Genomic DNA, 14,582 nt, shown 5'->3' on the forward strand with positions numbered 1-14,582 from the left:
GCATTGCAAATATTTAGGAGGGCACGTATTAGAGGAGGGAAATAAGGGAATTAAGGTGCTGGGATATGCTCTGACTCACTTATCAGGGCACTGCTCTAGCTGGGAGGATTTATTCTGCTTTTAAAAGCAAAGTTAATGGACTTTAAAATGTCAGGCAAGCAAACGCACTGTCTTTCTCAGCCAAGCATGGAGGCCATAGCAGCAGACAGGGGCTTTTGGCCCAGTCTTTATAATGATCTTAAAACCAAGAAACCTAAAACAAACCCAAAACTTTTATGTGGAGAAAAAAAGGAAACAACTGCTTCTGAGATCTGCCTTTATTTGTCCACAATTACTGCTTCATCACTGTCACTATTGATCCTGCTCCTTGGCGGGAAACTGCTTTTTAGTGTTGCAAAATAGTTCAGGAAAAATATTAATGAAGCATTATTGAAGTCAAAGTGTGGCTTGGTCCTCAACATTTATGCTGAGCATGTATTTCAGTTTGGACAACGAAACAGCAATGGGATTTTTCTGTTGATGCACTAGCTAATGTCTTAGCTCACCAGCTGTAAGCCCTGCATTACAATCTAGAAATTGTGTGAGAATATCAACTATGTACTCGCTTATTGGTTTAGAAATGAAAAATTTAAAAAGAGGGGGGGAAAAACGACTAAGATCATAACAATTTTAAAAATTTCAGATTAAAATGGTAGCACAGTTTCATATGGGAGAAATAGAAATTTAAGTACCAGATATTAATACAGTATCATGAAACAACTAATGGATGACTTGTGACCCAGTCAGTCCACCTGCACTAATTTCACATCAGATACTAAAGATATTTCACATAAAGATATTAAAGTCACAACTAAGAATTATAATGAGCTGTTTGTTCTGCAGAACCCTCCTGCATCACCAAACCATTCTGTTAACTGGAGATGACCAGTATATCCAAAGCATTTGAAGTACCTTAAAGTTTACAATTTTTTATAAAGTAACAAAATTTATTGCTTTCTAGCCAGAAGTTTAGTTAATCCAGGGTGAAAATGTAAGAAATTCTACTGACATTTACCCTTTTCTATTTCTCTAAAAACCAGCATGGACTTCCTACAACTGCAATAGAAACTGAGGTATCTTTGAGGGGAAATCAGCAGACGAGTAAATAACACATACAACTTGTAACTCATCTGATAGTAATAAACCTTAATGCCCATTTTCAAAACTAAGATTTATTTGCCCAATAATAATCCTGGAACCTTTTATTTCAAAGGAGTCCAGGAAAATGCTTCTTTTAGCAAATTCTTGTTTTCAACTACTTGGAAACATGCCCAGGTGTCTTAAAATCTCAAAGCAAATTCCTGAGCCAATTTTACTGCTCAAAGTGAAAATACATTAATATATAAGATATAGTATATAGTGTATAATATATAGTATATCATATATTTGGGCCCAGTAGCTTTAAATCAGACTCAAGAAAAATGGCTTCATTTATTTTGGGCGTGTTTGGTTTTCTTAAGCCTGTGCTAGACAGATCTCAGCAAGAAATTAAAAATGACAGTAACAAGGGAGGCTTTGGCCCAAGCACAGAGATACAAGGAGGGACCTGTTTCAAATAGCTCAAAAAACACCCTCCTTGCTTCCTGTTATTTCTGCCTTCTTCCTCTCTCTTCATGCAAATAGCTGTAACAATCAAAAACTTCCTTGTACAAGAACATTTTAAGGCATTAATAACTGTTCTGAGATATTTCCCACCCCCCAACAAATGTTAAGAATATTAAAACTAGTTATAAGCAGGGAATAGGAATATCTTTTTTTTTAAAAAAAAAGCCTTCTCTTCTGAAGGATATCTGGATATCCTTGATAACAGCAGCTTGTAGTCCTCCTAAAGAGGTTAGCACTTCCCTTGCAGTACCTAGCCTGTCCTTTCCCTGATACCATTATTTTGGGAAACTATTTCACTGAGAAATTCAGAACAGACTTAAGGATCTGAAAGATACAAGCTCCTTTATTTCAAAAGTAAGGAGTAAATGCAAGATACTTGTCTGATTTAGAAAAAGGAAGAGGATCCAAGTGTGAAACTGGCAAAACCAAGGTTGTTTACTGTTCATGTAGTACCCACCCAAAGACTCATTTTTATATTGTTGTAAGGAATTTGTGTGGTCCTACCCCCCTTAAGACTGCTCTAGTGAAGCACCAAAGATCAATGAAGGCCTCCGTGATGCAAAGAACCATGCAAGAATACCACCACAAGATCTTAAATTTTTACTTCACCACCAGTTTTCCAACAAAAAGAGATTAAAAAGTCACTTTCACAGCACACTGTGAGGTCACATGTAGCATCACTATATTCTGCTTGATAAAGAGCAGCATCAGAAACTAGAAACCAGAAATCAGTTAAAAAGAAGTTGATTAGAATTCCTTAATTCCAAACTATCCCACCACATCAGTTCATCTTTAAATGCATTTTTTGGAGAGAAACATCAGTAGATTTATAGAAGATGCTCACCAAAAAAAAAAAAAAAAAAAAGACTGACATTAAGAATAAATAGACTGTGGAAACCAGTATCAGTCATCATTATTTCTAAACAAAGCTTTTTTTTCTTACAGGTGCAAAAAGAATACTTATATTTGTCTGTGATTATCTTTAGGGTAAGAATATTTGATGCTCCAAACTGATGTTCTAAGTATAGACAGGATTATTATAGTTTTGGTTTTGGCTTACACCAAGTTCTTGGAACCATTTGTGTATTAAGAGTGAAGCTACCTGAACTGACTCTTTACTATACATCATTGACTCAGGATTTCCTGGCATGTCACCAAGGAAGTCCTCTGCTGGCTGGATTTCAAATATGTTTCCCATATAATACCCAACAGTATTTACAGAGATTATTAGAGCCACATTCCCTGTACTTCAAATGAAAAAGTCCAGACTTCTGCATTTATAAATATATTACTTTGCTAAATTAAAATTTTCATATGATTGCAGTGCATAGTTTGCCTTTTCATTTTGCCCTTGGTGGAGATAGAATAACACTGTGTCCATAAACAATATTTCATTAGTTTTCCAAGTTGCATTAGGAAAAAAAAGAGAGGGACTCTTCTAGTGTGCTTTCCCACTAGATACTTCAGACAATATAGATGATTTTAAAATTAATTTTTTTAGACTAAAAGATATGTAAGCTCTGAATCATGCAAAATATGACCATCTGAGCTACATTAGTCTAATGTAACTGGGCAATTGGTGAAGTTGTCAGTCTGTTCAAAGTGGTAGTGACAGTCCATTCTCACAGTGCCAACCTGATGTGTGGGACAAGTTAAAAAAAAAGCAAACCACTGAGGCATCACCATATGCTTGCTGTGTTTTCCATTTTGGTATTCCCAGCCAACCACTCTCTTGACATTGGCAGTTGACATTTACCACTGCACCAACGTAGTTAGAAGCAGTAAATTTGTGTTTTGTTTCGTCAGCAGCTACAAACTCAGTGCTATTCATCATATATAGGTGGGTCTCCATCACTAGAAAATGTTGACAGTTTCTTTCCATGATTCTGCACGTGATCTTCATTCATCTTCTCCAAAGCTTCAATCTAGAGAGCCAAAAATAACACCATGCTGAAATCATAAAACCATGCCAGCAGCAGAAGGCTTCTAAAGAGAATTAAAAAGTAGCTTTTGAGGCCAGAGCAGGTATGTAAAATGTTGCTATTTCAAAGATTCAGTCCCATGTAACAGCTCAAATACAGCCAGGTACACCTTGAAATATCTGTTCTCAACAAGTCACTAAAATGAGCAGCACTCCTTTACAGTTTGAAGCTACGGAACTAAAATGCACCAGAGAGGACTGGGTGATTTCTTAAGACTTCAGCTGTATTCCTCAAAGTACAGAAGTGTGCCTTTCTCCAATGACACAGAGATTGCGGCACTGTGGCACTGTGTTCCCTTTATCTCTTTCTTACTTTGACCACCTGCCCCAGGAGTCACCTAATTACCAGCTCCCACCTATTCCATGCTGGTCTAGCACAAACCTGCAATGTCATTAGTAATTAAGGAGAGTAGAATTGCCACATTGCCCTTACTTAATAGAAAATATGGAATGTTTGACAAGTAGCTTTTTTTTAAATCTGATATCTGGACACCGGCCTTGAGCAGTTACAGCCAAATGTTGAAAACTAAAAGGCAACAAGCGACCACAGATTCCTAAGTCCATATTTACATTAGCATGATTTTAAGCTTCAAAATTAAAAATGCTAGCCTAAACTTTAATTTCAAATAAATTGGCATCTAAACCATGAAAAATTAGCAGTAGAATAATTACTATTTTTAACCCAACTTTCTTTTTGTTCTACAACCTTTAACATATGTAAGGCAAGACAACAGGTCTTAAACTAAAGCAGATCACTAGATTTGCCTTAATGCTGAAATGAAGCAACTATATTCAACATGAAGTCTTTTCTGCCTGGGAGCAGGGGGATCAGGAAAGGGGGTGGAGAGGTCTGTCAATCTGAGTTTCTGGAAATGTTTGTACTAAATTGAAATACTCAAGGTTTTAAAAAGACATGCAGAATGACTTCTGAAATTTTACTCACAGCAATCACATAAACTAAATCTGGAAAGTTAAGGTAATATAACAGCTACCATAGCTAACCAAATTTAAATTGTTAGACAGAGAAAGCCATACCTCTGCTTGGAAGTCTACTTCATTGTCAGCTGTAATATTTAAACCTGAGATAGCGTTGAAGAGTTCCCGCTCGTTAAGTGCTTCTGCCACGCCTCCTTTCTGGAAGAACTAGTCCATGTAAAGAGCACACATTAAACACTTTACTACACACAACAAAATATTCCTTTGACTTTCCCCAGTTACTACATTTACCCAAAATTACATTTGCTGACCCACAGATAAATGTAACTGAAAGAAGCTTTCACTTCTAGTGGTATAATTTTACTTTTCCACATTTTTGTCACTTTCAGAGAGGGACACTATCAGCATGGAAAATGTGCAAGAATAATCTTCTACATATCTAAGATATCTTGTATCTTAGAAAACATGCAGCATAACAGAAGACTGTCAGACAAAGAGGTCTTACCTGTGAAACATTCCTACAGTCTCTGAACAAAAATTCAAGTCCATGAGGATGGGTTGGCTCCACAGACTGACTGACATCAATGAGCCAGACCTGTAGTCACAGAGAAATAGCAATTCACTTTGTATTAGTGTTTCACAGTAGATAAAACTTTCCCCCCTGAAATTAAGAACAAACTCACCTTCCCATCATGCCAAAGCATGTTATATTCACTCAGATCTGCATGGACCAGGTTGCACTCCCTATACAACTGCTGCATCATCTGCAAGGGACCAAATTAATGAAGGAAGCATGCTATACTCCAAATAAATACTGCTGGCATGACTTAAAAAAAAAAAACCACCAAAACAACACCAACCTTTCCCTAATCACTCACATAATTTACATAATTTTTACCTAAGTCTTTAATACACTTCCATGCAGGGAATTGCAGTTTTGGCAAAATGCCAGCAAACTAAGCTTTTTATCACTGAGCTTAGCTTTGGCAAAGTCAGAAGAGCTACTCTGGTAAACTCAAGTCAGCTCTGCCGAGCAGTCCAAGTGCAGGAGACAGATAAGCATATTCTCTAAATAGATGTCATTTTCACTCCTATCACATGGGAAGAAAGTCTCACAGTTGTAGAGACTGAGTCCTAACCAGTACACAAATTCACTTAAGACCCAGCTGTGTTGCTCGCTGGTCTCATTCATTTGAGACCTAGACCACTCCTGTTACCAAGCTGTGGGGCTGGTTGCCTGATTTTTTTTTTAATATCTATAACATAATAATGAGTAGACAGTTAGCAGCTGGTGTGTTTGAACCAAGCAGATAATAGGAAATTAAAGCATCCACCATGCAATGTTCTAATTAATTCTCCAGTTTCTAGGTTTGCTGAAAAGGGGGCAGGCAATCCACTGAAGAGTGCTTAAGCATTGTACATTAAGGGTTTGGTAAGCCCAGAAAGACTTGAGAGAATTTTCTAAACCACATACTGCTTCTGTAAAAGGAGAACTACTTGCTCACAATTCCTCTGCTGTTAAGCATCTGTTTGTCATCAAATTCCAGTACGTTTTCCACTCAGATTAAATTTAATTGTATTTTTTCAGCGCATACTGTCTTACTGATTCTAAGTCACACATTAAACAGCAGCAAAATAAGACTTTGGACTTCGTATCTTGACAATTATGTAAGCATCCTGAAAAGTAAATATGTGCTCATTTGTCCTTACAGTTATTCCCTTAAAAGAAAATACAACCCAGAATCAGAGGAGAAATCAGCATCATCTTACATTAAGAATCTGGTAGTAGGCCTTTTTCATATCTTCACTACTAAGTGTTACATCCTTTAGTTTAGGAGCTGGGACTTGATCCTGGCCAATGAAAGACATAACCAAGACGTGCTTCTTAAGGATAACCACTTGAGGACAAGGGATTCCTGCATTTTGCATTCTGTGGATCAGAAAATAGATACTGATTAAGAAAAATACAACAAAAGCTTCAAAGCCGCCAAAGTTCTAGTTCCCGCTATCTCATTTGCAATCTGAGAGCTGTGTAAAAAAACTGATCCAGAGTAAACAAAGTCTTTGAAAGAATTAAAAACTGAATAATTATATATATTGTACAGTATTTTACACAGGAAAATTCAGATTCTGAAGTTATAAGTTAATCTAAAAATGCTCACTAAATATTAATCACTTTTGCAACTAGAACCTGTTAACTTCATGAGCCTGTAAATTCTGCTGCAAAATCACTGAAGATGCTGACACAGCTTATTAAACTGTAAAAAAACCCAGGAGCTTATTCAATCTGTGCCAGGTTGTATATTATTTTGGCCTAAAAGTTAAATACCCAGACATAAAGTATCTTCCTTAAACAGAGAACAGGAAACTGACAGGCATTTGGCAATGACACTTCTTTTATCTTTCTTTACCTTGTTAAGTTATGCATTTCTTTCTCAGCCCACATACGAATAATTTTTCGTGGATTCAATTTACTGAAGCGGTCTTTAAACCTGTAGTCATCCTTAATGTATTTGTCACGGTTCTTGAATTCATTAAGAGTTGTTTTAAACACTTTGATGGCACATTCTGGAGGAATAACTTTATCTTCAGTTGCACTGCTCATGGAAAAAGACAAATATATAACAAAGTTAACTATTCACATATTTACAAGCAAATGCATGGGTTTGGGTTTTTATATATTGCCCCATACAGCTATTTTTAATATAAGAGAGGATCTAATTTTCTATCACATTTAGAAGTCAGCTTAAAATTATAAAAATTCTATGATTAAATTTACATATGAATGTTTGGGTTTTGGCATTTTGATTGTAAGTTGCTTATCAAATAGGTTATCTCTCCCGATTTGTTAAGGCACATCTCCCCAGTTCCAACTTTCCCAATTCCAAAGTTCCCAATCTCTCCCTTGACACCTCTAAATACATTATCTGTATTTGAGTTTTATTAGTTCTTTCTCAAACATCACTGGTTTAAAGTCAGTTAAACACAATGCAGTTGCCATAATGCACTCTAATCTTTCCAGTATGGCAGGAAGGATTCAAGAAATGAGCAGTACCCCAACACTATTCTCAAGATAACCTGAAAGTAACAAAAAGCACCTCCACTAAGCTGCAAATATAGAGCTGGCAATAGAGCAAGCTCTATGGAAAGACAACCTCCAGGTAGCCCAAAATCCTTTTGACAGCTCTGTGGTCTAGGGCAGGTCAGTGGAAAGAGCCTCTCAAAAATCTCAAGATTTCTTTTTTATAAAAAGAGTACATATTTTTCCACAGAAAGGCATAGTGGATTTGTCCCCATTCATTAACAGCCTCCAAGGAGGAAAGTGGGGATTCTTTTACTTTATGGTTGGTATCATTTGGTTTCCAGATTTTATTATTACCCACATATACACAAATACAGCCTTTAAGTCTCAGAAATAAAAAGGTGCAGACGTTTAAATATTTTTGTGTTTTCTGCTTTTTAAATCATCTCTTGTACTTAAAGCTATCATCAGTAACAAACAATATACTCACTTTCCTCCATAGGCATGAAAAACAACAGATTCCTTTCCCGTGCTGATGCAGCCTGTGATGGTCTCTAGCATCCCAGAATTCACCATCTTGTACAGAAGTAAACGTGTTTTAGGATCCACTGCTTTCTCCTACAAGAATAAGATTAATAGGCAACACATGAATACTCAATTCAATAAAGCAATTCTTTGCTTTATCATGAGTTTAGAATATTTATATATCACAAGAACTCAACTAAATGGAAATAATAATATATTAATAAAATTTCTCTCAACTGACAGTAGGGAGAAAAAAAAAGCCAAACCAAAACAAACACCTGAAGCAAAGCAAATCTGCTCCAGGACTGATTTAATACTCTTAGTTTCCCATCAGCTGTGCACATAGAATATTTTACTAATTGCCCATATAGACTGTGGCTCAACAGCACTTTCTACAGTGTTTTCAAGAAGCCTTTACAAATCATGAATCACAATATCCCAAGTACTATATTTCTTTGATATAAGTAACAATAAAGCAAAGCAAAACACACAAATCTGAAGAAGTCCACATCAGGAATTACCAGAGGCCTTACTTCAAACTCACCCATACAGTCTACCAAGCAAACTCCTAAATTATTAGGTCAGTAGGTCACCTCATACTCTTGAAACTTGTTATGAAGACAGATATTTAGAGCCATATGGTTCAACTGCAGAGGATTAGTCCTCTGGATGTTTCTATAAATAACTTCCAGGCAGTTTTTCCAACATGGCTGATTAAGAGACAAGTTTGGAAAGACAAAGAGAAAAAAACCAGGAGCTGCTTGCTCTTACTTCAACATGGTTCTCACAGTAATGCAGCTCAAAGAAAGAGCCTTTTTCTAGAAGGAGCTAGCTGATTTAATTTCCTTCAACAATGTTAACATAATGTTGCTTAGCTGTTTTACTAAAAATGGAATGTTGCAAGAAGTTACCCAGCAGAGCTTAGCTATTCCACGAGAAAAGGAGTAGTTATGAAAAACATACAGCAGTGGAGTGCTCCTTCTTCTCATGGAGCCTTGCACTTCGACGTTCCTCAGAGTATGCATGTTGTTTTAAGGCATTGAAGACTTGATTTGACAGCTTTAAGTCCATCCCAATTCCATCCCCAACTTGGAATTCAGGTGCAAACTACAAGCAGAAATAATAGGAATTTAAGCATTGTTACTAGCAGATGCCAAAAGCTGGCACAAACAGAAATTTCTCATTCTGCTTTGGAAAAACTCATGATAGATTTGGACCTATGTGAAACTCACTTTTTTAATGACAACATTGCACAAACACATTGCTTTAAACACAGAACTCAAAGTTCTGCCCAAATTGATATGAGATTACCTAACATCCTGCAAAAAATAGCACTTGCAACATTTCCTTATTTACAGAAGTTGCACCAGTTATCTTAAAAACAATGAAAGGTATGTACTAAAGATAAACAGACTGAAAAGCTTCAAGTCAAACAATTGACTGAAAATAAGTTACTTGGCTTACCAGACAAAATTAATTAGAAGAAAGATTACACAACATCTATCGTTTTCAAAAATAGCTTTTGTGTTTCATTAGTTTGTGGGCCAGACTTGCTGACAGTTTTGTTTTCCCAAAACAGTTCTGTGCAAATCCTTGAATTGCTCAATAACAAACCACTTTTAAACAGAAAACTCACAAAACTCAAACTGCCAATGAGAGTAACCAATAAAGCAAAGACTGCATTGCTTTCATGCAACAGGGAAAACAGAAAAGTCAGCACCCTACCCAGCAGCACTGGTGGACAAGCATTAGTTCTTTGGCTGAACTGCAGCATTCCAGTTTTACACAAATTAAGTTTCCCTAAGTTTTCACTTACATTTTCCATGCGAGCAGTGTTTTTTCTTCCACATACCACTTCATCATGTTTTGTAGTAATATCTTTTCCTTTTCCTATGAAACCCCTTCTTGGTGTAGTAGTAGGTTTATCTGCCAGCAGTGAGAAAAAGAAACCAAACTTTACATCTAAACAAACATAACCAATGCTCATAGAAGTCCCACAATATCTGAAAAAGTAATATAATTTTATTTATAAAACAGAATAAATTACTTCAGTTGTATGATCTTAATAGAGTCTTCTCCTATTCTAAGCAGGACAGCGTCTTTTGGCTATGTTACAACTTACTTCTCTGTCTTCTCTGGGGTGTCAGACACATTTCTGGCATGCTATGACAGGAGTATTCGATATTATATGCAAATTACATGTAATCACATCATCCAAACATAGATGACAGATGAGCACAATACTTGCCACAATACTTCCCATGTACACTGGTTATTTTGCCAGATTCAGCCAATATACTGGCAGACAGAAGCCTGAAGTTATCCACCCAACCTCCTGCTGACACCTGCCATTGAGGTGACCTGATTTTAAATGTACCTAGTGTCTCTCCTCACATTAAAACAAGACCTAATTTAACTCTGTCATACTCTCAGGTCTATTGGCTGAAGAAATTGCATTGTTTAAAGCTGCACATACCTGCTCTGTATGGATCATGACGGGTATCCTGCCAATCAACCTCATCCTCTGAGCTGTCGCTGTCATAGGGATGCACCTTCCGATAATTTTCAAAGGATATGGAGACTTGAGAAACAAAACAAATAAGCATGTCTGTGATTATCAGGGATTTACTACTTCCTCATAGCTCTGCCAATTTAAGCTAAGTGCCAAGAATAGCTCCACAGCAAAAATATTCCTTCTGATGAAGGTACCTTTGCTATCTCCATTGATCTTCTTCTCTTCACGCCGAAGCTGTGCATCGTATTCCCTGTCAAATTCCATCTGCAGCATCTGAGCTAGCATTAGATCACTAGAAGTGTCAATATTTTCTCCTGTAATAAATGGTCCTTCAGCAGCACTAGAGAAGATGAAAACAGGAATTTTTAAAAAATTAAACACAGCAATCTAAGCAGAAGCACTGCTTTATACCACTCTCTCACTCTATACAACAGACTTCATGCAGAGCTGACAGAAAGGAATGGATCTCAGCTGTCTGCCTCCTCTCCAAGCCAACACTAAATATTAATAGATCATTACTTCATTTCTCTTTGCTACTCATTTACGATGCAAATTTTACTTAAATTTTTGCTTGTTTACCATTCAGCAAGAAGCATTAAGCTCTATTTTTAAGATGTCCTTCAGGAAAAAAGAAAAAGAAGGCATATAGGTGTATGCATACGTATACCTATTTATATGTTTAAAATATCTCAAATAGTGTTGCTTTTTCTGCTTCACAGGAAAGATAGCCAAAATTTGCACAATTTTGGAACCAGTAAGCTCTTGGCCTTTGTTTAGAACTTTCAGGTAGTGGGAGGATACAGGTGATACACCTGATAGTTCTCAAAATAACATTGGACAGTGTTGACAAGAGTTCCTAAAAGGGTAGAAAAAACCCATTTCTGACATTTCTCTAAATATAGCTTACAGACTGTGTTAACATCCCCAGAAAATGCAAAGAAAACATCAATAAGGAAGGAAGAGCAACAGAGAAGAGAATCTAAGGAAGACTTTTAGCTGGGGAAGCCATCTTCACTGAAAAAGATCAGAGGAAGCAGAATTAAGGGCAACAGGCAAATCATTTACCATATTGCTATGCACTGAGCACATTGTAAGAAAATGTGCAACAGAGAGAAGATGGCATCACAACTATGGAGAGCACTAATCCAGGACTTAAACTTACGCAACCACTTCAGGAAAAGCAGCATTTTCTTCTTCCAGCTGCAATTCTTTTGCCAGCTGTTCACTCATGACATCAGCAAGAGAACATGATATTGATGTTGTGCTAGGGGCTCCCCACGGACACTGTAAATAAACATTTTATTCAAGTCAGCAAGACTTGTGCAGTGGCAACACAACAATCAGGATAATTAGCAATCGCTGGCTCCAAAATAAGCTCATGTAATCTTGTAAGGGCTCTTCTACAGATACTCGGGGAACTACTCAAAGAGTAGTTTCATAAACTCAATAGAGAGAACGGGGATTGAAGGGAAAAACGTCAGTTTGTCAGTGTCGGGACCCTCTAGAGACAGGGGTACAGCTTCCCCAGGAGGTTTGCATACAAGCAGACACACAACCTTGGTAAAATTTGGAATAACCCAACAGCAGTGGCTTACGCCCAGCTTCCTGCCCCGCTCCTGGAGGCCTGAAATGTCAGCCACGGTAAAACATGCAATCTCAAAACCGCACAGGGACACAACACCTCGCTCATAGGGGGAGGCGGGGCTGGGGAACGGCGAGCCAGGCAAGCCGGGACTCGCTGCCTACCGCCGGGATAACCGAGCTCGCTCTCTCCAACACCCTCGGAGGGAAGCGGCTCAGTTATCAGGCTGTCACAACAGCTCTCACCACCAAGGAGATAATTGCCGGTAGCAGCAAACCGCGCTCTCGTCGTTCAACCGAGTGACAGCCACCCTGGTGGCGCTGGCACCACCTCGCAGCGCCCTCTCCACGGCCTCGGAGCTTCTCCTCCTGCTCCTCCGGCTCCCCGGAGCCGGGACAGGGTCGGGCGCGGCCCCGCGGGGCCGGCACAGCGCTCACCTTGCTCTGCCAGGCGGGGCCCGGCCCGGCGTCGGGCGCGGCGGCAGCGACTCCCACCGAGTCCATGGGGCACGCAGGGGCGGGCGGCGGCAGCAGTGGGCTCTCTCCGCGGGGCAGCAACGCTCCGACTGCGAAACCTTCCGGGTCCTCCGCGCTTCCCCGCGGCCGTCGGGCGGCCCATTGGCCGGGGCTGACCCGCCTTTCCGGTGATGTCACCGGCCCGGCCGCGGCCGCACCGGCGGCGTGCGGAGGCGGAACCTGCCGGCGGAACCTCCGCCCGGCCCGCCCCACCCACCCGGGGGCTGAGGGACAGAGGCGGGCTGAGCCGGGCTGGTGGTAGCGCGAAAGGGAGAAATTATATAGCTAACGTTTGTTTTTTATCTCAGGAAGTAACCAAGGGAACGGTGGGAGGAAAAAAACCCCAACAAATCAAACAGTAAGCCAGGCAAAACAGATAGATGAAATGGAGTGCAGGGAAGGGCAACGGAGCTGGTGAAGGGTCTGGAGCACAAGTCCGATGGAGAGCGGCTCAGGGGGCTGGGGGTGTTTATCCTGGAGAAAAGGAGGCTCAGGAGTGACCTTACCGCTCTCTACAACCACTGAAAGGAGGCTGGAGCCAGCTGGGGGTCGGCCTCTTCACCCGGGCAACAAGCAACAGGACCAGAGAACACAGCCTCAAGCTGAGCCAGGGGTGGTTTAGATTGGACATTAGGAAGAGTTTCTTCACAGAAGGGTTGATTAGACTCTGGAATAGACTGCCCAGGGAGGTGGTGGAGTCACCATTCCTGGAGGTGTTTAAGGAAAGATGGGATATGGAACTCAGTGCCATGGTCTAGTCTACTTGGTGTTTAGTCTTAGATTGGACTCAGTCTCAGAGGTCTTTTCCAACCTAACCGAAATGAAATATTTGGCATTTGTTTTTATTACAGGAAGTAACTGAAGGAACACAAAAAAATTACAATAAATTAACCAAACTATAAACAAACAAACAAATTTTTTCCCAGTCCTGTAAGCCACTGTAGATATAAGTTGAAATACTTTGTATGTGACTTGCTGCCTTTTACATCTCGATTTTATATGTAATATTTATCTGGAAAATAGTATTGTGACTAAAGTGCCCTATTTCCAGGACAGCAGCAATGGGATAATGTTTTGCTATGACACATTAGGTCTATTTGGGCAAGTTTCCTTAAAGGAAGGAAGTAATGCCTAGAAATCCCCTCGCTGGCTCATCACCATCTGTAGAAGGTATCTGTCTGCAGTCAGACAAATGCGCTGTCACAGTCACTGTTGATAATCTGAAAACCAGCCTGGAAAGCTGGGTGGCTGCAAGGGCAGAAGTTGTAAGGGGTTCTGTGGCATCCCCCAGCCTGCTTGGAGTAAGTTCCCTGTTTTACATCTAGCAAAGCCTATACTGCCAGGCAGGCTCAGTAAAGGCCATTCATATCAATTCTCAGCCATGCAAGAATCAGTTTCGTCGGCCAAAGTTCCTCTTATTTGTCCTTAGCAACCTGCAATGACGTAATGCATTACAATCTCCTAAGACACTGTTCCAGAGTTCATTACCCCAGAAAGTTCCCAGCTAAAAGACAAACCATCTGGAAGAGGGTAGGGACCCAGCCTGTTACACACAACCTGCAGGCGTGACACAGGCTTGTGCCACGAAGGCATTTTAGGATCATAGAATCATTTAGGTTGTAAAAGACCTTTAAGATCATCAGGTTCATTGGTTACCACAGCACTGCCAAATGCTGGCGAGAGTGGCTTTGTCTGGTGATGCAGCACCAGCATGTTTCTTACCCTCTCTGCACTTAGCTCTGGTGAAAAGAGATTATTTCTTTTCCTTTGCAACTGCCTTTTGGGTGTGAAGATTACTGTCATGCTCTCCTCTATCTTCTTTGTCTAAAATTAACAGCTTTATATATGAGCAGAATATCAAA

General features: G+C 39.6%; 1 protein-coding gene across 1 annotated transcript; it reads right to left on the bottom strand.

Annotated features, from left to right (window-relative positions):
• Window positions 1–1,960: 1,960 nt before the first annotated feature.
• Window positions 1,961–12,815, bottom strand: RIOK3 (RIO kinase 3). The gene is made up of 13 exons (XM_054284788.1): window positions 12,643–12,815; window positions 11,786–11,907; window positions 10,818–10,963; window positions 10,585–10,689; window positions 9,925–10,034; window positions 9,072–9,215; window positions 8,074–8,201; window positions 6,973–7,158; window positions 6,332–6,491; window positions 5,245–5,325; window positions 5,067–5,156; window positions 4,661–4,768; window positions 1,961–3,569 (listed from the first exon to the last, which is right to left on the bottom strand). Exons 1-13 carry the CDS (start codon window positions 12,706–12,708, stop codon window positions 3,468–3,470), a joined length of 1,548 nt encoding a protein of 515 aa, XP_054140763.1. The 5' UTR covers window positions 12,709–12,815; the 3' UTR covers window positions 1,961–3,467.
• Between the last annotated feature and the right edge of the window lie 1,767 nt (window positions 12,816–14,582).

The sequence above is a fragment of the Melozone crissalis genome, unplaced genomic scaffold (assembly GCF_028551555.1).
Source record: "Melozone crissalis strain CALT ecotype California unplaced genomic scaffold, PUWL_Pcris_2 ptg000042l_1, whole genome shotgun sequence".
NCBI lineage: Eukaryota > Metazoa > Chordata > Aves > Passeriformes > Passerellidae > Melozone > Melozone crissalis.